The following is a 20,883-nucleotide window of genomic DNA, read 5'->3' as shown; positions in this document are numbered from 1 at the left end:
CTGCTGCGCAGAGTTCAAATTGGTGATAGAAGATGTGGCACATACACATGTGCACTGCAACAACGTGCAAAAATGATAAAATATTGTAGTGTACTATTTGTTTTGACAGATTTAAATGCAGTCCGCTACGTATTTGTAGTAGGACAGTAGTATTTGTCATTCTATTAAAGTAACTTTATAGCACCATTAAAAGATGCATAGTGTACAAGAGCTTTGTAGTCTATTTGAAGGAAGTCAGTGAATCTGAGTGGCTTTTCTGAATGTTTAAGTTAAAATGAATTATATTAATTTTGACACAACTTTTAGGGGTTGGTTATTAGTGGCAGATTGGCTCGTCTGAGTATTTCAGTATTTCTGAGATTTTGCCACACAACCATCTGCAGGGTTTACAGGGGATAGTTTGACAGAGGATAAAATCCAGTGAGTGTCAGTTCTCTGTGCAGAAATGCCCCATTGATGTCAGAAGATGGCCAGACTGCTTTGAAGAGCAGTAACTTGAAAAGCCACTTGTTAGAAGCAGGGTATGCAGAAGAGCATCTCTGATCATACAACACATTGAACCTAGAAGCAGATGGGCTACAGTAGCAGAAGACCACACTGGATCCCACTCTTGTCATGTAAGAACAGAAAACCAAGGCTACAGTTACAGCTTCACGAAAATTGGAACAATGTTTCCTGGTCTGAGTCTCAAGGTCTATGTCAGCTGGATGACAGTCAGGATTTGTGTGTAAACAACATGAAACCCTGGATTCATCTTGCCTTCTATCAGCAGCTCAATCTGGTGGGGGTGTAAAACGGTGTGGGGATATTTGCTTGGCACACTTTGGACGCCTTAATACCAAATGAGTGCTGTTTAAATCATTGTTGATGCCAACCGTGTCCATCCCTTTCTAACCACAGTGTACCAGTCATCTGATGACTGCTACCAACAGGAAAAACACCATACACAGAGCTCAAATGATGTCAAACTGGTTTCTTGGGCATCATAATGAGTTCACTGCAGTCAAATGTGCACCACAGTCTCCAGAAATCAATCCAGTAGAGCGATGTTCGGAAACAAAAGTTTCCAAAATCCCAGAGGAATGTTTCTAGGACCTCCATGACTGTACCTAATAAAGTGGCCACTTACTTTTTGCCCCCAAACCCATGGTAATCCATTCAGTGTTTTTTAATCTGAGCTAAAGCAATGAAGCAAATGAAAGGCATTACTGCTGCACTATAAATGTGACTCAAAAAAAACTTGTCTCATTAAAATGTAAAGCTTCTGAATTTTTCTTTTTCAGTTTTCCGAGGTGCTTTTATACAGCCTGCAAACCAAAGCACAACATGATCACTTAGTCTCCCTCTTCTCTCAACATTCCCGATTAGAACTGGCAGCTGCTCTGACACACAATGGCTGACACGGGTGCAGCTGCTGCCCCCCCCCTTCACTGGCATGCCCTCTGACCTTCAGCTAGAGCAGTATATATAGCTGAGGGAGATGAGCGGCAGGTCCCTGGCAGCCAAAATGAAGTCTGTGGTGTCTGTGTGCTGCTTGCTGTCTCTTCTGGCCTTGTCTGCTGCAGGTACGGTGGAGGGTTGAAGCTGGGATTTTGTCAAAATGTCTAAGTTTTGTAAAACCGCTTGATGGGTGTGTAATTCAAGCAGGCATGTTTGAAATGGACCAGCTGATCCAATACATTTAGATGGCTATAGGTGTATTTTGCCTGTGTCTTTAAGCATGTGGGTTTTTGCACATCTTGCTGGAAACTGAAATGATAACAAACAACAAATGGAAATTTTAAATATTTTTTAATAGTCTTTATTTATTATTATCATGATTTGAGCCATGAAACTATAATGGGGTCACTGCTAACTGAATGCATTCTCAGGTTTGACTCTTAGGTGTATACTATATGCTTCTGTGGTGCAGTGCAGAATTTTTGGTTGTGTAAGTGGAAATGTCAGGGCTGAGGTGTGACTCCAGCTGATGGAAACTGTCCTGCCTGCTGCTTATTCTCTGTGCCCTCCAGAGTAACACAGTGACAGCACTGACAGAGTAACTTGGACATTCTCCAAAGAATCACGTTCTCTTCTGCATCCAAAGTAAACGCAGTGATTGAAAATACAAATACAAATCATCTGCATTAACAGCACCGTGCGGTGCCCGAGTAAGGATTTACAGATATAGGCATGACACTTAATCAAACTTGTTGCGAAAGTTGTTTCAGAACGTTATAGTTGTTTTTAATTGATTTCTTTACTAAAGTTGAAGCCAGGAACACCCTTGTCTGCCCTTGCATTGCTTCATTTTGGCCCCTACAAGCTGCTGTAGTCAGGTGTCACAAAGTCGTCATCAGATACTGTAGTCACCAAAGCCGGGGATCAGTATATCTCTCTTTCAGAAATGCTCACATATTTGCGCTGTGTAAATAGTCACATACAGTGACTCACTCATCATAAAGTCATACATGAGCACAGACAGTCAGTACTTGATTTAATGTCTCGATAAAGCTTCACCACTCCCACTCTGCAGAGCCGCTAATCTGTCATTCCAGTCAGCGCTGTCCAGTCAGGATGTTCCTTCTAAAACAGGCACGAGAAGCTCGGCACAGGGAATATAAGACCTGAGCCGAGAAGCCCAACAGTTGGGCTGTTTAAAATTACATAATGGGGCATTAAAAGTCGAGGTGAATGAAAATAAACTGTGGTGATAGAGTTGCTAACAGAAAGCACGCTGTCTTTGGAGGGTTAAATGACTGTATTTAATTAACTGTTTAAAGATGATGCTAAATGATGTATTTAAGTACTTGTTAACTGCTGGTGGCCTTCTAGCATATAAGATGGCATTTGCCAATGTCAGGACTCGAATGAAGAAGAACAAAAGAAAAACACACATATCGACCCAAAATTTAACAGTCCTTCCATCCTGTATGCGAATAACTGTGGTTGTTATGCTCAAAGTGCAATACATAGCTGCATGTCATTGATCTCACCACTGATGCTTTTATTGTTCTTGGTCTTTAAAAAGAGCTTTGTGCCGCTGCACACTGTTGCAGGGGCTGCGTGTAATAGTGCAGCACAGATGCAGGCCTGCCTCATGAGAATCACATGGAGAAGAAGAGCGTCACACTTCCTGAAAATAGGAGTGGAATTATCCCTCCTTCTTTTCACCCTCTGACTCATTGTGTCACTATTTCTGTCTCAAAGTTGTACCATCCAGCACCCAGGCACCTGTCCCACTCTATCCCCACAACACCACGGTCTGCCCAGGCTCCACTGCAGCAGCCGGCGGTGCAGGGATCAGGAGCACATTGCTCCTTGATTTTGATAGCTTTACAAACTGAATCATTATCTATTAAATTATTGTTTTTAATATACTAATATCACAATAGCACATTAGCTTGCTAAGATTAACACAAAAGAAGCTTTATTTCTAAATCCCATATATTTTGTTCTGGACCACTGATCACTGTATTCATGACCTTAGTAAGGCTCCAGTCACAAAGACCATTCTTTATATTTGTGTGGCTAACCATCAGTATCCAAAGAAAAGACCATTTGGGGAGTGGTTGACAGAGGTTCCTGGCAATCACATGGTGAAAATTGCAAAACCTCCTTGCGATTGCTCTTGTCTGTAGCAGGTTTCCGCAGTGAGCTTCCATGAAAGACTCTGGTTTGTCTTGCAAGCAAGTGGTAGTGAAACTGTGAAAAGCACAATACGAACTGGAAATGGAGACCATTTGCTTTCAAAGTAAAAGTTGAACCTTTTAAAACGTCTAGCCTATAGTACTAAGGCACAACTTTTACTTGAAGGTGAATATGCTCTATTTCAAGTTTGCATCACGCTTATTGAAGTTTTGCTACCACCCAGCTAGTAGTTAGTAGGTGTTTGCAGACCAGCCAGCATCGCCTACAGGCAATCTGCTAGCAGCCAAAGCAATCACAAGGAAAGTTTTTTTTTCCACTTTGTTTGTGACTGGTTTCTGTACATTTTTCTCTATCAGATGGTCGCCAGCTGGTCTGTGAGACTGAGGCCACCTTTGCTGATGAGTTTATGGTCGGAAATCTTTTAAATTTTTTTCATGATGCTCACTTTTTATCTAAAGTAAAATAAATACAACAACAGTAACTTTTAGCTCATAGCTACCCTGTACATCAGGGGTGGGCAACTCCAGGCCTCAAGGGCCGGTGTCCTGCAGGTTTTAGATCTCACCCTGGATCAACACACCTGAATCACATGATTAGTTCATTACCAGGCCTCTGGAGAACTTCAAGACGTGTTGAGGAGGTCACTAAATCAGCTGTGTTGAATCAAGGACACATCTAAAACCTGCAGGACACCAGCCCTCGAGGCCTGGAGTTGCCCACCCCTGCTGTACATCAAGTGTATATGAGTAGGTGATGCAACCCTTGCTCGTCAAGCCTGGTTTCAGAAACTGAATCAAAATGATGAGTTTGAGGTTTCAGCAGAGGACTTCACAAACCCATGGGTATCATAAAAGTGGCTACATCCATCTAATATGTACAGCAGACCAGCAGCAGACCCTTTTTACCATTCTCACAGCTATGCTGTAAAAAATGCTATAAAAATGAGAAAAACACTTATTTGGGTTTCTTCTAAATGTTTTTTTATATTGGAAAGCTGTGTCTCTGAAAGCACAGGGGATTATTTTCACACATACTATGTCTCTTTTTTTTTTTTCTTTCACACTGGCACGTCATTCCCATTTTTAATTATGTTAACTTTAATTTAATTTGGCCACTGCTGGCAACTAGCACAGCAGAAAATGATCTCCCTGCTTGATGTGATCTTGAGACCAGCAGTTTCGAGAATAGCGTGTGCATGAAGTTCAGACAGCGTCGCTGCAATGTTTGCAAGTTTAAAAACTACATGTAAATACCAGGTTCTTTAAACATGCACTTTCAGCAGTTAGTGTGATAAAGAGCCTTCCACTAAATTAGCATATCAAGGATTTCAAATAAATGTTTGGTACATACGCTTTGATAATTGATCAGATGACAAAAACAGCGGATATTTAATCTGTTTTGTATTACATAATTAGTGAATGATCTTTAAACAATGACCTTGGTGTGAAATGTCATTTAACTCTGGAAACCTTCATTCACTAACTAAACTCAGGATTGCAGCGCCTGCTGCTGTTCATGTTACTATGCAGACAATGCTGTAACAACATGTCTATGGACGGCATCCAGACCTCCCCCAAGCTTGATCAGAATCTCTGAACCATACACCCTCCTCACTTTTCCTCTCACTAATCCCCTCTCTTTGAGTCACTCATTTGCTGACACCCATCGTGCACTTAAGTCTGGCCAAGATGTGTTTTATTAGTCTTGTTACACCCAAAATGACAGAGTCTGGACAAGCATGACTTAGCCGCCTTCAGTAACAGCGAGGAAGCATCTTCGCATCCAAATGCTGTCTCTCTGATGCTAATCGCGCTCAGAAAGTGTGATAAAGTCAAAAGACTCTTCTGCTTAGAAAGGAATTGTTTGTGGGATTTTCTGTCTTTTTGTGTGTTAGAGCTGAGGATTGGACAGGTTGTCCATTAAAGCCATGTTTAGCGATGGACCAGTGAAACAAATCTTGTTGTTTTCACTTGTATGAATGGACTGAGTTCCAGCACATAGTGTCCAAAACATTTTAAATTATAACCTTTATAGTTCGTGAACACTGAGGATCCTGTGGGATTAGAAACCTTCTCTGGTCACAGATGCTGACATCAGCTCAGTAGGTGATAAGCTAATGAAGCTTCCAAGAGGTGATAAGCAGCATCATGAGAATAAAGTTCATGTGTGGTGTTTGATTCAAGGTCTTAAAATAGGGTAAAGAAAACATAAATCAAAGCTTAAAGTCCAAGTATACCTGACTAGGAGGGAGCTACTGGTTACTTTCACATCCACCTTTTAGACAGAAAGTAGCCGATAGCTGCACTACTCTTTGCCCACAGAGACGAAATGGAAAGGCATCTGCATTGATACTAACCTGATAGTTTGGCTCACTCAGCATCTGGATTTTCTTTCATGAACTAATCTTGGATGTGCACACTGATTCAGAGGTTTGGAACTAGCCAATCCTGATACAGCAAAACAGAGAAAGTTTCCTGTGTTGTGGATTTTATGCTGTTGTTACAGTTTTTCCCCCAGCAGCCTTTTAACTTGTCAAAACAGGAACAGCGCAAGTGAAACAAGTTTGGGTAATAATGATTTCATTTCATCAAGTGTCCCAGTAAGCCGTGACAGTGAAACTGAAATATAAAGCTTTAGATTGTGAGTCTAACCAAAGAAAGTTTATCGAGCAAAATAATTCATGCACTGGATTAAATTAGTAGAATTTAAATACATTTATGTTGGAAGTATTTTGTGCAAAAATGTAAATGAAATTATCACAAATTACTTATCAGCGTAGGACAATCTAATAACCATGACAGCTGCCTGAGGCTATTAGTCTTCATCCATTACACTGACCCCATCGTGTAACATGACCCGTAGACATGTATTTAACTCCCTCACATCACACGTTGTATCAGTGTGCGTTCCTCCTCACACGCAGTTATATTTAAACAGAGGTCGTGGCCTTGTGCTCTCTGGTCACTGTGGTAGTGAAGCGTATCTCACGCACATGTATGTAGTGTAATGTAGAGGGAGAAGCTTGTTTATAGGTATGATTGTTTCGACGCCACGGTAACTGTAGAACAATGCTGATGTCTGTTTACCTGAACGGGTGCGAGCAACTTGGTGTAGTCTCTGCTAATAATGTCATATTGACCTGTGAGAAACATTTAAACCATTTTATCATCAATCACTGAACAAATCTTTGGCTTTAAAGTTAAGAAAACATTTAGTGGGAAAAGGCAATGTGTGGGTTAAACAGCATGTTTCTTGGTCTCTTCTACAGTTGCAAATAGTCCTTGTTTTTTTATATACCTGGTCTTGCTGCAGCCTGTCAGGTTATCAGTTTTCTTCCACTGCCTAATCATCCAAACAGAAGATTTGAATGGCATACATCACAGTTTTTGATTCAGTACTAATCAAGTGATGCTTCTATTTGTCCTTATTAATGATAATATTATAGAATTTATTTGAAAATCAGGAAATAAAGGAAATTATTTATTCATTCACACTTTTGGCCAGAAATTTCATGTTAATTAAAAACACCACATGAGCAAAAATGTGTACCCTTACATGAATTCATTTCTGTTTGGCGTCCTCTGCCACTGTCCAGTGTTTGTAGCCTTAAATAGTCCATTCCTTCATTCCACCAGTCAAGGAACTGAAATCTGAGTCAGAAATCCAAGAGGTGATAAACCTGTGATCTGCTCTGTTCAAGCATCCTGATTGAATGCAGGTCGAACGCTGACGTAGCAAACAAGGGTGACTTGTCTGTACATCTCTACTTGAAGTGAATTGCATAACAGTGATTTTTGACTATGAAATGTGAGGCATTTCATTGCATCTTTTTAAAGTCTGAGATGACAATGACTTCAAGAACAATCACTTCTCTTTCTTTACAAAATTTTGCTGTCAGAGATATTTCAAAGGTTTCTGTCATGCTGAAAGGTAAACTTTTGTAAAATCATATTTCCCTCTCGTTTCAGATCTCCTGACAGACTCCTCTGTCCAAGATGAGGATCCTCGGATGCGTCTGAAGCTCCAGCGGCCAGAGGGAGACCTCTTTTCCTGTGGCTGTGACACATCAGAGGAGCATTCCAGCCAGAGCTCCTCCAACGACACCCCAGCCCCAGAGAGGGCCGTGTGCCATCCCTGCAAAGCCCCATCGACTGCAGATGCTGAAAAAGACCCATCCTCCTCAGAGGATAAGGAGGAAGAGGAAGCACCACAAGAGGATTCTTCCACCGAGGTGGGAGCAAGTGAAGAAGAAGATGAAGAAGAAGTGACATCAGATGAAGAAGCTGAGGAGACAGTAGATGATCCACCTATTCCTGAAGATGAGGAGGAGACTTTGGCTGTGGCTGAGGAAGACGAGGAAGAAGCCAAAAATGGAATATCCCAGGAGGAAGAAGGGATTGAACCTAAGGATACTGATGGAGAAGATGCGGTTAAAGAGACTGAGGAATCAGAAGATGAAGACGTACAGGAAGAAACAGAGGAAGCTTCTGTAGAAATGAAAACTGTGAAAACAGTCCTGCAAGACGATACAGATGTGGAGGATGCAGCTGAGAGGGAGGCGGTCGAATTGACCGAATCAGAATCACAAGAGGAACCAGAGGTGGTTCCTGAAACCAACCCTGAGTCTGAGGAAACGGAGCCAGAACTGATAGAAGAACCAAAAACAGTATCAGCAGATAGTTTAGAGACTGAACCTGAACCAGAAGTCACTGCAGAGTCTCCGGCTGGAGTGATTTTAGAAAAGCAACAAGAGCCAGGAGTCACTCCACAGGTTCACCCAGAAGCTGTTACAGAGGAGATAACACCACAGTCGGTTGAGGAAGCAGGAGTGCAGGATGTAACTGAGGAAATTACAGTAGAGGCAGTGGAGGAGGTGACTCCAGAGGAGCCTTCACAGTCTAAATCCAAAGGTACAAAAACATGATGTCCCTACGATTTGTATATCAGATGTTTAAGCTCAGCTTTTATAGAAAATCTATTTGTTTGAGGGAGTTTTTTGAAGAAGAGCAAGGTGACTTGTATGTTTTTGCTGAAACCAGAGCTAAATGTCTTGTCTTCATTCTGACCTGCAAGTAGACTTGGAGGGATCGTGTTACAGAAAATCTGTCCCCATCCAGCTGGTGCTTCTGTGATTAAGGAAGCACGTCATTATCTGGTATCCGGGTGTTGACACCTACTATAAAAGAGGAAGGCAAAGTCCTAAAGGGATTCCAATCTCTTACTCTGATCCCACTTCATTAATTAGTTCATTCATCATGTTTGGTGGGGTGCATGCTGTCTTTTTTTAATCCTAAATGAAAAAGACCTGTATCTTTGCCTGCTTGTAAATATTAGATGAGAACCCTGACAAAAATCTCATATTTTCAGACTAAATATGAAAGTGCAGCCAGCTGGGAGAGAAACTGAACCCAATGCAAGCAACGACATGTGGTTTTTAGACTTTGTTCGCTTGCAAGCATAAAACAAACATTATTTATGGTTTTAGTCAGTGGACCTTATGGGTGATATTAGGGAGATAATTTTTTATATAACCAGTGTAGCTATATCTGTTTTCAGTCTTTGTGCTAAGCTGATCTTCTAGTCATTTCATAGCTGTAGCTTTTTAGCTTTCAGACCTAAAATCGTATGTAGATGGTGACTATAGGCATTGTGGTACCATCCATTGGTTTGAGGAGCAGTATTTTGAAGTTTTATGGCATCCATGTGACTTTTTTTGTCTTCTTTGGCACCAGTTTCTCAAGTGAAATCATGCACACAATAGTTGGGAGTTGCTGAAGGCACATTTTCTGTTTCCGTTTTGTTGTTGAAAGTCAAATAGTAGTTGGTGAGAGTTTTTGCAGGTCAGGGAATATAAATTATCCCCACATGACCGATGGTTGCCAGATGGTCTGACTGGGACCTTATTCACTTAACCTTACAGGGTCACACATCTAAAATGGCAAACAAGTTACTCTCACATGGTTAGCAGTCACATGACTGCAAAACCGAAATATTCCACAGACTCTGTGGGTTGCTGGCCACACAGCAAGCCAGTCGGATAATTACATTAAAACTGCTTTAAAAGTTTCTGGTAACAACCACCTGTCAATCAAAGCTTCCGGTTACTAAACTTTAAGTCTTCATACTGTTCATAAGGTTAAAGCTGAAGGCCTGTGATTGAATCTCACCTCTGGTCTCTCTCCGGTTGTCCTACTGCAACAAAGGCTAAAAAGCCAAAAAAATATATTTGAAAAATGTAAAAGTTTTACTTTTGTTACGAATGGGTAAATTATCTACAAGACTAACATTTTTAACCCATTGTAAACACATTCATTTCACTGTAAGTTGGCCTCTTTTCACATTGGCTCACTTTTAGAGGCAGACTCAAGTGGCCACTTAAGGACCTGCCATATTTGGCACTTGTGCTCTGGCTTCATTTTTCAGCCTTGGAGTCGCTTACTATGACATGCCTACTGATTTTCTCATCGAGCTTCTGACAAGAAGGAAATAAAAATTAAAAAATGAGTCCCTTAATTTAAAGAACGCCTCACTGGAACATTTCATGCTTACCCTTTGGAAATGTTCGGTGGAGCACCCAGAAAAGAATCTATTGATAAATGAAAACAACCCAAGGTTTGAGGAGATGAAAAGATTTTTATTTTTATTTTTTTACAAACGCTGTAATGTGCAATTTGCTTATTTGGCAGCTTATTGGTCTGTCGCAACTTTAATAAAGACATTGTGTTTTGTGTTTTGTGTATATAAAATGTGCCTTATGACATAAATTCTGTTTGGTAATGAGATATTTGTGTCACTGGGCATTTAACTGAGACAGGTCATGAAATGACAGCAAAGGTCTATGGTATCCGGCTTCTCTCTTTCTTTTGTTCACATGCCAAATCCCCAGAATATGACACTGTGTGTAGTTAAAGAGGAATCAGAAACAATCTCTGGTACAGAAATAAACAGCCGGGAGTAGCTGTGGAAAGGAATAGACAGATAGATATATAACAGCATGACATAACAATTTAGGACATTTTACATTGAGTCCACGTTTGTTTTCCCACCATGTCAGCAGTTGTGTATATTTTTCACAGATAAAATTCGATTACTTGCTGTCACCGTGTGCCTGTTTTTCCATGTTAATTGTCACGTGTTAACCGAAACAGTTGGTTCTTCCAATTTAAATGCACAGAAGGAGAGACATTAAGCGTGGCACTGAGGAACCGTTCCCACATTGAGGATACGCTGCAACTGGCGTCTGCTGAACCGTCAGCAGAGTTCTCAGGTAAGGAAGGAACAGCGGCGGTTAAGAAGCCCCCTCTTTAAAACTCCCATAAAACACATCCTCTCAATAAAAAGCTGGTTCTTCAGTGAGCGCATTTGCTACGCTGCACACTGTTTCAAACATCTTTCAGACTTTTGCTGCAGAAATAACACCTGGAGTCATGTACTGAAAAAATGCAGGAGAATGTTTACAGCTACTTTGTCAGTGGAAAAGAAAAACAGATGCTTTTCTGCATGCATATGAAAGGAAGTTTGAAACAATTTTGGAGTTTTTTTTCTGCAGAAACTATTCTGAAAATTGCTTCCCGATGTCTGGGTCCTGAGGCCTTTATGTGAGCATGTGTGTACAGTATGAAAGAGTGTGTGTGTGTGTGTGTGTGTGTGTGTGTGTGTGTGTGTGTGTGTGTGTGTGTGCGCGCGTGTGTGCGCGTGTGTGCGCAGACGTGTCTTAAGGGAAGGTGATTAATCAGTGAAAATGCCTAACTCTGTCCCCGGCACAAAAAGCCCCTCTGTTCTGTTGAGCTAGATTGTTTTGTTGCAGTGAGGCCAAAGAGCTGAGCAAAGCCAGCCCCTAATCACCTCAGATCCATTCAGTAAACTTTAAGAAGCCGATTCATCACATACAGCAGGAGCAATTGGTGTCGTCAGTAAGGGTAGTAAGAGCATTCGTAATGCTCTTTTACATAACCATCCCAACTGTCCAGGTTGTCTTTCCTTTACTCCCCTCCAGGTGCCGTGAAGACGCTGCTGAACATCTACCACAAGGCCGTCAAGCCAGTAGAGCAAGCCTTCAAGTACAATGAGCTCAGGCAGCATGAAGTCACAGGTGATTTAGCTTCCTGCGGAGTTTAACTGCCCTTACCAAAGCACTAACAGTTTGTCTGTACAGTCACAAACAGGTTTTACAGGTCCACATTAGCAACATGGGAAGAAACTGTTGGTCATGATCTCTTCACGTCTATTTTTAACTTCAGCAGCGGCCTCTTGTGTTATAAAGTTCACTCTTAATTTCAGGCCGTTAGAAATCAGAATTTCACATGCTTCCCTGTCACAGAAATACTGTTGCTGTGAATGTCAGTCAGAAGCCACAGTTCTGGTAACTTGTCAAAAGAAACAGAAAGCGTACGACACGACTTCAACACATTGCTTTTCCAGCCGTTTACTGTGGTGTGTAAAACCAAAGCAGCACACCCTACCCACATTCCTTTATCAGTTCACATGTACACAGTGCCTGGTTTAACGAAATGGAACAGCACAGCAACACTGAAGTACAAATAAAGTCATAATTATAAATGAATATGAAGCCAAGATGTGACATTAATCAAACCAGGCACACAGAGAAGCACAATAAGGACTCTGTCTGCTGAAATTTAAAGGGAACATTGTGTGGGCCAGGAGCACTGCAACTTTGTTCCATAGCACTTCAGGGCATGGAGTATTTATGCTAAGGAGCAGGATCAAGACTTCACACTGTGCCATGTGATTCTGGGACACCTTGTGTTCCAGAATGGAAGTACACAATTACAATCAATTCAAAGGTAGTTTCATTTATTATTGTTATTATTATTTTTTACATTGGTGAGTATATATCACAAAGTGTACCATTAAGGTCTTTTATATTAAGAGATTCTATGCTTTGTTTTCTAAGTTTATTTTCTGAGGGGAGAATAAATGTGCTTTGAATTAAATGTCCCCATTCATTTTGGTATTTCCTTTGTCCAACGGGAGGTTTTAATTTAAAGACAAGGACGCCACAAAAGAATAATCAGAGGGATTTACCAAAACTTTAAGTGGTCACCTTCAAAACTTTCTAGCATTCTTGAAAGTCTTTGCTGACCTGGGTTGCTCTGAATTAAAGTGTCAGGGGTGCATACCCACTGTATACTGGCAAACCAAACAACCAGTGTGTGGTGTGGTGACATGAGCAGGATGGCTGCAGCTGTGGATTTACTGTTAACTCTTTCCCCAAAAAAGAGAACATTTGGTGACCTTTCCTGTACCCTTAGTGATGAGTTTTGACACTTCAACATATATCAATATATCAATATGTTGAAGTGGTTTTTTCAAAGGGTGATGCTAGCAAGCTGTAAAGGCAGAGGTCACCCTCACTAGCTTCTGAAGCACAGCCAGTCATTTTGTTCTGGAAGCAAGCCTGAAAAATGACAAAAACCAGGATTAGCTCTAGTAAGCACCCGAGGAGGGAAAGATGTTTTTAAAAAAAAACAGTAGTTAAACAGTAGCATAGTTTAAGTTTTTCAAAAACAAGAAAGAGGAGGGTTTGATGTGTTTAATGACTTCTTTGTCTATGTCTTTGTTCCTTTTTTCTTCATCCTTCTTTTTTATGTCTGGCTCTCACATACTCAGAGGGCGAGGTCACATCCAAGCCCATGGTTTTGTTTCTGGGACCCTGGAGCGTTGGCAAGTCCTCTATGATCAACTATCTGCTGGGTCTTCATGGCACCCCCCAGCAACTCTACACAGGTTCATACAGATACAGCATGATTGTTAGTTTGTCAGTGACAGCTTCATCTTGACTTGAAGCTATAACGTAACAGTGTAAATAAACAGAATAGTATTAATAATAATAATAATAGCTTGATGCATGCTCAATAATCCAGGTGAGGAAATCCCAGAAAGTGGATTATGTTGTCCTGGATGCGATGTTTTCAGTTTCAACACGTCCTCAGACTATATAACATATTATATATTATTTCATTATTAAGGAAGGTTCATTGCCACTTTGGCCCGTATGACACAAATAAAACAACCCTAAATATCTACCAAAAGTTTTATCCCTTCTTTTAAACATGTTAAGAACACATTTGTCTAGAAACATTTTACAAATAAGGCTCAAAGTTTAGTTAAACATTTAAACAATAGTTTATTTTTACAGTCATTAAACATTAGACAAGCATTTTGTTTTAGTACTAAAATTATATGTTGGAGTTATTTTGCATTAACAAGTTATTATTACAAATTAATTAATCAAATTAATAAAGCATTTCCTTTTCCATCATTTCAACAGGTGCTGAACCCACTACCTCCGAGTACACTGTCATAATGCACGGCGAGAAGTTTCGGAGTGTAGAGGGCATCGTCATGGCGGCAGATAGCTCGAGGCCTTTCTCGCCTCTAGAGAAGTTCGGCCAGAACTTTCTGGAGCGACTGGTCGGCATTGAGATGCCACACAAGCTGCTGGAGAGGGTCACCATAGTCGACACACCGGGCATCATTGAAAACCGAAAGCAGCAGGAAAGAGGTGATGGTCACATTTCTTCTATTAGTGCAGCAGTTGATGAAATATTTAATGTTTTTGTTCTAATTCTCTAATTAGACATGTAAAATTTAACTGCAGGCTGGTATTACTGGGGTGATCCACTACAATGACATTTCCACACTGGTTTATAGAGAGAGTTGGATTAAATCAGTATACAGCACTATCGGATATCTACACTCTTTATTAAACCTATATTTTCTGCTAGTTATTTGTTTTTTATGATTTTTTTTAAGTAAGCCTTTCACAGAAAACAAAGAATAGCTGTTAATAAAAAGCATGCTGATTGGTTTATCTTCTGGGTGCAATGAGAGGTTTCCTTGAAGCTTTCTGACTCTAAAACACACATAAATTGTCCTCTTTTTCCTTCAGGATACCCATACAATGAGGTGTGCCAGTGGTTCATTGATCGGGCTGATCTCATCTTCCTGGTCTTTGATCCTACTAAACTGGATGTGGGAGGTGAGCTGGAGATGCTCTTTCGGCAGATGAAGGGCCGTGAATCACAGATCCGCCTCATCCTCAACAAGGCAGACAGCCTCTCGACCCAGAACCTGATGAGGGTCTACGGAGCCCTTTTCTGGAGCATGGCACCGCTCATCAATGTCACCGAACCTCCTCGAGTGTACGTCAGCTCCTTCTGGCCTTACGCCTATGCTCCAGACACCAGCCGGGAGCTGTTTATGAAGGAGGAGATCTCACTGCTGGAGGACCTCAACCAGGTGCAACTTCTACAGCAGTTTTTGTTGACTCATTAGTTTAATAAGCAGGATTAAACTGGAATGCAAAAGAATTACCGAAATACAGCTTAAACCAGTGTGATTACAGAGAGGTTGTGTTTTACTGAGAGCAGTACATATGTCATATTAAGTGGACTGATGTTGGGTATGAGCTTTCAGACTTTTTCAGAAGTCTACTTGTTGGTTCAGTACTACTGGACTTCATGATGGTATCATTGCAATCAAAGCACACGTTCATGCTAGTAATCTATAATTCATTGTTTCGGTTTGGTCCTTTTATCTGTTTTGTATCACCCGCTCTCTCTCGTTTCTCTTCCTCCTCCCTTGCAGGTGATTGAAAATCAGATGGAGAACAAGATCGCATTCATTCGGCAGCACGCCATCCGTGTGCGCATCCACACTCTGCTGGTGGATCGCTACCTCCAGACCTACTACGATAAGCTGGGCTGGTTTGGTGACCCCCATGAGGTGTTCCAAGACATTGTCAATGACCCCGACAAGTATTACATCTTCAAGTCCATTCTGGCTAAGACCAATGTCAGCAAATTCGACCTGCCAGACAAGGAGGCCTACCAGGACTTCTTCGGGGTCAACCCGATTTCCAACTTCAAGCAGCTCTCCTATCACTGCAGCTGGACTGGAGGCTGCCTGCTGGAGAAGCTCGAGAAAGCCATTTCACACGAGCTCCCGGCTCTGCTCGGCAGCGTTAGCAAGAGGACAGATGCACCCGCCCCTGCGAAAGCTGCAACAACACCGCCGCCTCCCCTCCCTGGTACCTGTGAGGGCCCTGCATGTGAGGAGAAGCCCAAAAACCGCTGGAGGAGACAGTGAGATGGAGGAGAAGGGTGCAGGAGGAGGCAGATGGTGGCTGGGAAGACAGAGAAATGTACCACGAACTAGAGAAACTGGAAGACCCGAATCAGAAGTACTTAAGTTTATTTATTAGTGCTTGTTTGTGTCTTTATGATGTACCAAGCAGACAGAATATTTAGGCTCGTATAATCTCACAAGATATCTGAATGAAAACTGAGAGACATTCTATCTCACATCTTTCAAGTTTGTATATTATTTATTGGCTCTGCTTTTCATCAGAGAAAATTTGCTGGCAGTGACTCTACTCTTCCAACGATATTAAACGCTGCGTCTTTTGTGTGCAATGTCTGAAAATTCAGTGCGATCTGCAGTGCTGTGTTCTTATGGCCTCTACTCACCTATCCACCAGGTTAAATGTCCTAAAATCAGAATACGTTTATATTAGTACAATGGAAGAGGGAATGGTGCTCCTGTTGTGTTTTCAAATGTCCCTGTACCACATTTAGTTGTAATTCCACTACCCTACTGTAAACTGTACTGGACTCTGTATTTTACTATACAATGTTCATTATACAAACTATTTTTATTTGAACATCTCTGGTGATTTTCTGTTTATCCAATGCAAAAACCCATAATAACACGTGGCCTTTTCAGCCATCCAAACTGATACTAGTGTTACCTCAACCACGGCTGCAGACCACATGGGCATTTCCTTTAAAGTGTAATCTTCTTCTCATTCTTTTAGGCCTGTTTCTCATTGTCATTGTTTTGTGTGATTTCTTTTGAGTAAACACCAAAAATCAGGAATCGTGCCTGTTTCCTTTGTGAGCCTTCAAAGACATTACCGACGAAATCTCTCCCACTGAAACGATTTATAATTCATATCATTTGGTTGTTCGGCTGCAAAATTTAGAAGGCTTTGGGAATACACAAGGTAAAAGTATCAGTTCTCGCAACATGCTGTTTTGGACTGTCAGTCGAGAGGAAGAAACTGCAATCAGATTTATTCACATATATCCATCCAGATACATGCTTTATGGATCCGAGGCATAGCTGAGCGTGTAGCAGCTGAGTGAGCTCACAGCAGCCCAAATCACAGCAAAATAGAAACGCTAAGCTTTTTTATAAGCTGCTGGCTTCCCTCCTTTGCAGTGAGGGAAGACAGACACCAGGTGGCGCTTCCATTCAATGTGTTAATTGATGGTGAAAAGAAAGCAATAGGTTGGATGTATTTTTATAAGCTGCCCGTTTTTTCCAGTTTGTTTAACAGCTGCACAAACTTGGTATAGACACAGTTTTTATGCTTTCTCGCGGTTTGTCAGCAGCTTATCGTTTTATATAGGCTCAAATTTCTTTAAAGCAGTGCATTTTTCATCAATCAAAAGTTTGTGTGTGCGTGAGTATGATTATATATCTATGTGAAGTGATTTAGATGGATCCCACTACAATCGTGTGCCAGACAATGCTACACAGTCAGCACAGAAGTGTGCAGGCAAGCAACATGAGATGCGTTCATAGTTGTAGGACAAAAGTCTGACAATGTAGAGAGTCAATGATAAAAGATCACACTCTGTAAATACGGCATATGGTGGCCTACACAATTAGCGCGGCTTTTCTAAATCACCGCCCACATCGCAGATCTGTTCAGCGATGAATGAAATTAAACAAAGAGGCAATTCAGGCAATTCAAGCGACAGTGTCTCGCTGCTTCAAAAGCACACAATGAAACCTTGAAACTGAGCTGAATAAGCAATGCTCTAGACCACTTAGACACTACTTTAAAAAGTGACTCGACAACACACTCCAAACAAACTCATCTTTAGTGTAGATGGTGGCATACAAGCAACATTTCAAGTTACTTGTCGTTCATTCACTTATTTTATTTTTTTTTGCCTTTCTTTTATTCCAGACTGTTTGGACACTGGGAAATAAGTCACTGTACATGTTTACTTGTGATTCAGTGTATTTTTACCACTATTTGTTTGAATTAGATCAAATAAATGATTTTTCGTGCTAGGCGCCTGAGTGTGATTGTTCCAACATGGAATTGCTACCATACTAATGCAAAGAAAGCATGCTTGTCATGTTTAATATGTTAGTTTAAGTTGGCTCATTCACTCTAAATGGTAAGTCATATGGAATATTTGATACTAGCCCAAAGAATCACACAAATTACGGTTATCTATCAATTTAACTTCATTTTTATCTGTATAGTGCCAGTTCATAGATCATAGAATATTAGAGGAAGAACTCCAACACTCAGGCAATCATATATGAGCAAATACTTGGCAACAGTGGGGAGCAAAATGTCCATTTTAACAGGAAGACCTCCAGCATTGGTTGCACTGTATGACCTTGTACTGTCTCTTTATTGTAGAAGTCTATCTTGTTTGGAGTGGTTTTCAGTTTAGCAATTTTGCACTCAGACTGGGAGAAACACAAATTTATCCCAGTGTGTTTTAATACAGCTGGAATGACAAATAAAGTGAACTTGAAGTTGAACTCAGTGGAACTGTAGTCAGAGAGGGACAGGCATCTGCTCTTTGGGGTAAGGGGGAAAAAAGACAGAAAAGTGGAGCATAGACAGACCACAGTTTGATGATGATGAAGTGAAAAATCAGGGGATCACTGCGTGTGCACTTCACTGCAACAGCACCACACATTTCCTTATAAAATATCAGGATAATCTATCCAGCAGTTGCTGAGATATTTCGAGTCGAGCAGTGTGGTGGGGTGACGCAGATTAATGGACTGACTTTGCCATATGACAATAGCGAGGCTAAGAATGTCTTTATTTTAGGCTTTTCAAAAGTGGGATATATTTAAAGGTAAACGTTTACATCATGCTGATTGTCACCGCAGTTTTAGCACCTTGCTGTGAAAAGTCACAACAACAAAAATGTATTTTCACCCTTCCAGGCCTACTGCTCACACTGAGCTCTATTTAGAAGAGCTTAATTTCCCTGCTGTGGTCAATATGCAAAAGCAGCCATGTTTACGGTACAGTGCAAACTCACCTATGCATGTGCTCCACATCCTCATCTGTGTTTGAGCATAATCTGTGTTTGCTGAGTTGACAGACGGGACCGTGCACAGTGTCAGCGCACACTTATCAGCGTAGCTTTATCAGCTCTTCAAACAGGCCTCTCTTGTAAGCTCTTGAACACAAGCATGCACACGCCACCCACATGCCATACACACACACTTCAGAGGGCAACTTGCTTCAATTCAAAGTTAAAACGTTATTGCTTCTTTAAAGATTCACAAATACATTAAATAAGCATAATAAACATTTATTACCTTGTTTATCATATTCTTATTCACGTGTGGCTCAACACTTATTTGATTCAGCTGCAGTGAACACAGTGTGGTGCACAATAGCAAAGCACACGTTACTGATCCTTGACAGTCAACACACCTTAGACATAAGAAAAATACATTTGATATTAATCCACAAACTTGCCGTGGATAATTGCTATTGTGTCAAATGTCAAAGTTGTGGAACCACTTTTCAATGACTTTTGCAAAAGTCCTTAATTCCCTAATTCATACATATTGTAGTCAATTTGATTGGTGTGAATTTAAGCCCTGCTACTGTGGTTACACAGTTGCCCAGCATGGTTTCAAATTTAGCATTACTGTACTTCTTAACTTAAGACGAATGTAATGTGATTCTGATCTGATCTGATTGCACTGCAAACATTAGTAATTTACAACTGGAAAAAGTGCTAGATTTCATATTTTCCTACACATCAGACTAATCTGAAGAGTTTGGTTGCTGGACTCTACAAATATAGATGTGGATCAGGATGCACAAGTTAAGCACTGAGAACAGTTCATTTGTTTCAAAGACAAAGTAAGACGTTCTGCTACTATCAGACAGGATGTACAAGGTCTAACCAGAACAAAAAATGTTGTATTTTATAGTATAACCCAATACTGAATACGGGTTTTAGTGTCCCACATGCATACCGTCATGTCAAACCCATTCCCCCCTATTTAAGGCCAGCATTGAAGTAATTAACTGTCGGTTTAATCAATGGTAATTATAGGAAAGACTGCCATATTTGATCTTCTAACCTGAAAACTTGACTCATCTGAAGTTCCAGTCAACAGACACATCAGATATGACGGAGTGTGGTGCAGGATATCCACAGTCAGGAAATGATATTTCAAGCAAAACAAAAAAGGAACCACGCCGATTAATATCTTGTTCTTCTGTGGGTGTTACTGTAATTAATGCTTTATAAGCACAAACTGTTAATTTAACAGCGCTTGTTAAGCGCGTGAAGAGGCGTGAAGATAATCACTCAGAAAACATTCAGTTATTCCCTCTGACCAGACGCAGCGAAGCTTCGTACTTATTTATGGAAACCACCAATCAACAAACACTGATCGAGGAAGGTAGAGTCTAGCTTAAAGTGATCAATCTGGTTTGGCAATTGTGTCGTATTATTATGGTAAATTAAGATCACTTTTAAAAGGTTTGTTGCTGCCTGTAACCTTGATATGAGGTTAATTATACTTTAGCTTTTAGCTTAAGGTGAGTGCTGACTAATATTGGAAAACTTATGTTATTTGATTAGTTATTTGAGTTACTTATTTTCCAGTTAAATACATAAAAACCAAGTACTTGTAATAAAGTGTTACTGTAGCTATATATCTATTACATTTATAACATTTTTGTATGGTTCCTTTTAATGAAGAACATTAAAACTGGCTTAACTTGCAAACTAGGCCAGGCAACAACAGCATACCTTTCTGGGGTTTTTTTTTTTTGATAAATGATATTTCTGTTTGTGAAGAAGCAAATTGTTTTTTGTTTTGTTTTTTAACTGAAACCGCCACAAACACTGCCATGGACAAAATACCGTTAAGGTACTATATTTATTTAGGTGTAAGTGGTGCGCTGCTTTTATTGTGAAAACCTGCTGCCCCCCCCCCACGCCTCCCCAGCTTTAAACGTTTCTTCTTCTTTTTTTTTTACTTTAACTTACAAAATGTTGTTCGTGCGTTTTTAAGTGATCCTGTTTCTATCCCGTGTTTTTTTCGGAGTCACTATCCTTTACAGAGCAGCGAGGTGAAGTTTTTTTTGGAGGGGGGGGGGTGAAAAATGTTTTACTGTCTTTGCGTTTCTTGAAAAGCAAGACCGGAAACTAT

General features: G+C 40.6%; 2 protein-coding genes across 4 annotated transcripts in view; both read left to right on the top strand.

Moving 5' to 3' along the window:
- The first annotated feature begins 1,480 nt into the window (after positions 1 to 1,480).
- srla (sarcalumenin a) lies at positions 1,481 to 17,737 on the top strand. 2 transcript variants are annotated; one of them, XM_085277477.1, is made up of 8 exons: positions 1,481 to 1,565; positions 7,599 to 8,540; positions 10,808 to 10,897; positions 11,627 to 11,722; positions 13,261 to 13,377; positions 13,922 to 14,155; positions 14,543 to 14,892; positions 15,241 to 17,737. In XM_085277477.1, the coding sequence occupies exons 1-8, from the start codon at positions 1,481 to 1,483 to the stop codon at positions 15,739 to 15,741; spliced, it is 2,415 nt and encodes an 804-aa protein (XP_085133603.1). In that variant the 3' UTR covers positions 15,742 to 17,737. The 2 variants fall into 2 exon arrangements, with proteins under 2 accessions (XP_085133603.1, XP_085133602.1); XM_085277476.1 differs by having other exon boundaries at positions 10,805 to 10,897.
- A 2,556-nt stretch (positions 17,738 to 20,293) lies between these two features.
- The window catches only part of adcy9a (adenylate cyclase 9a), a 51,843-nt gene continuing 51,253 nt past the window's right edge, over positions 20,294 to 20,883 (top strand). For both annotated transcript variants that reach the window (XM_085277475.1, XM_085277474.1), the window contains exon 1: positions 20,294 to 20,803. The gene's annotated coding sequence lies outside the window, so the exon portion shown is untranslated. The remainder of the gene's footprint in view (positions 20,804 to 20,883) is intronic.

Source organism: Mchenga conophoros, linkage group LG6, assembly GCF_057382185.1.
Source record: "Mchenga conophoros isolate Kocher_MC1m ecotype Shallow Benthic linkage group LG6, M_conophoros_male_GT1.1, whole genome shotgun sequence".
NCBI classification, from domain to species: Eukaryota; Metazoa; Chordata; class Actinopteri; order Cichliformes; family Cichlidae; genus Mchenga; species Mchenga conophoros.
Note: the sequence above shows the minus strand (reverse complement) of the source record. Positions and strands in the feature narration are given on the sequence as shown.

Excerpts from the sequence above, each read along its gene's own strand:
- srla (XM_085277476.1), top strand. The coding sequence starts at position 1,481 with ATGAGCGGCAGGTCCCTGGCAGCCAAAATGAAGTCTGTGGTGTCTGTG. Across the intron at positions 8,541-10,804 it reads TTCACAGTCTAAATCCAAAG|AAGGAGAGACATTAAGCGTG; the intron begins GTACAAAAACAT and ends TTAAATGCACAG. Across the intron at positions 11,723-13,260 it reads CAGGCAGCATGAAGTCACAG|AGGGCGAGGTCACATCCAAG; the intron begins GTGATTTAGCTT and ends TCACATACTCAG.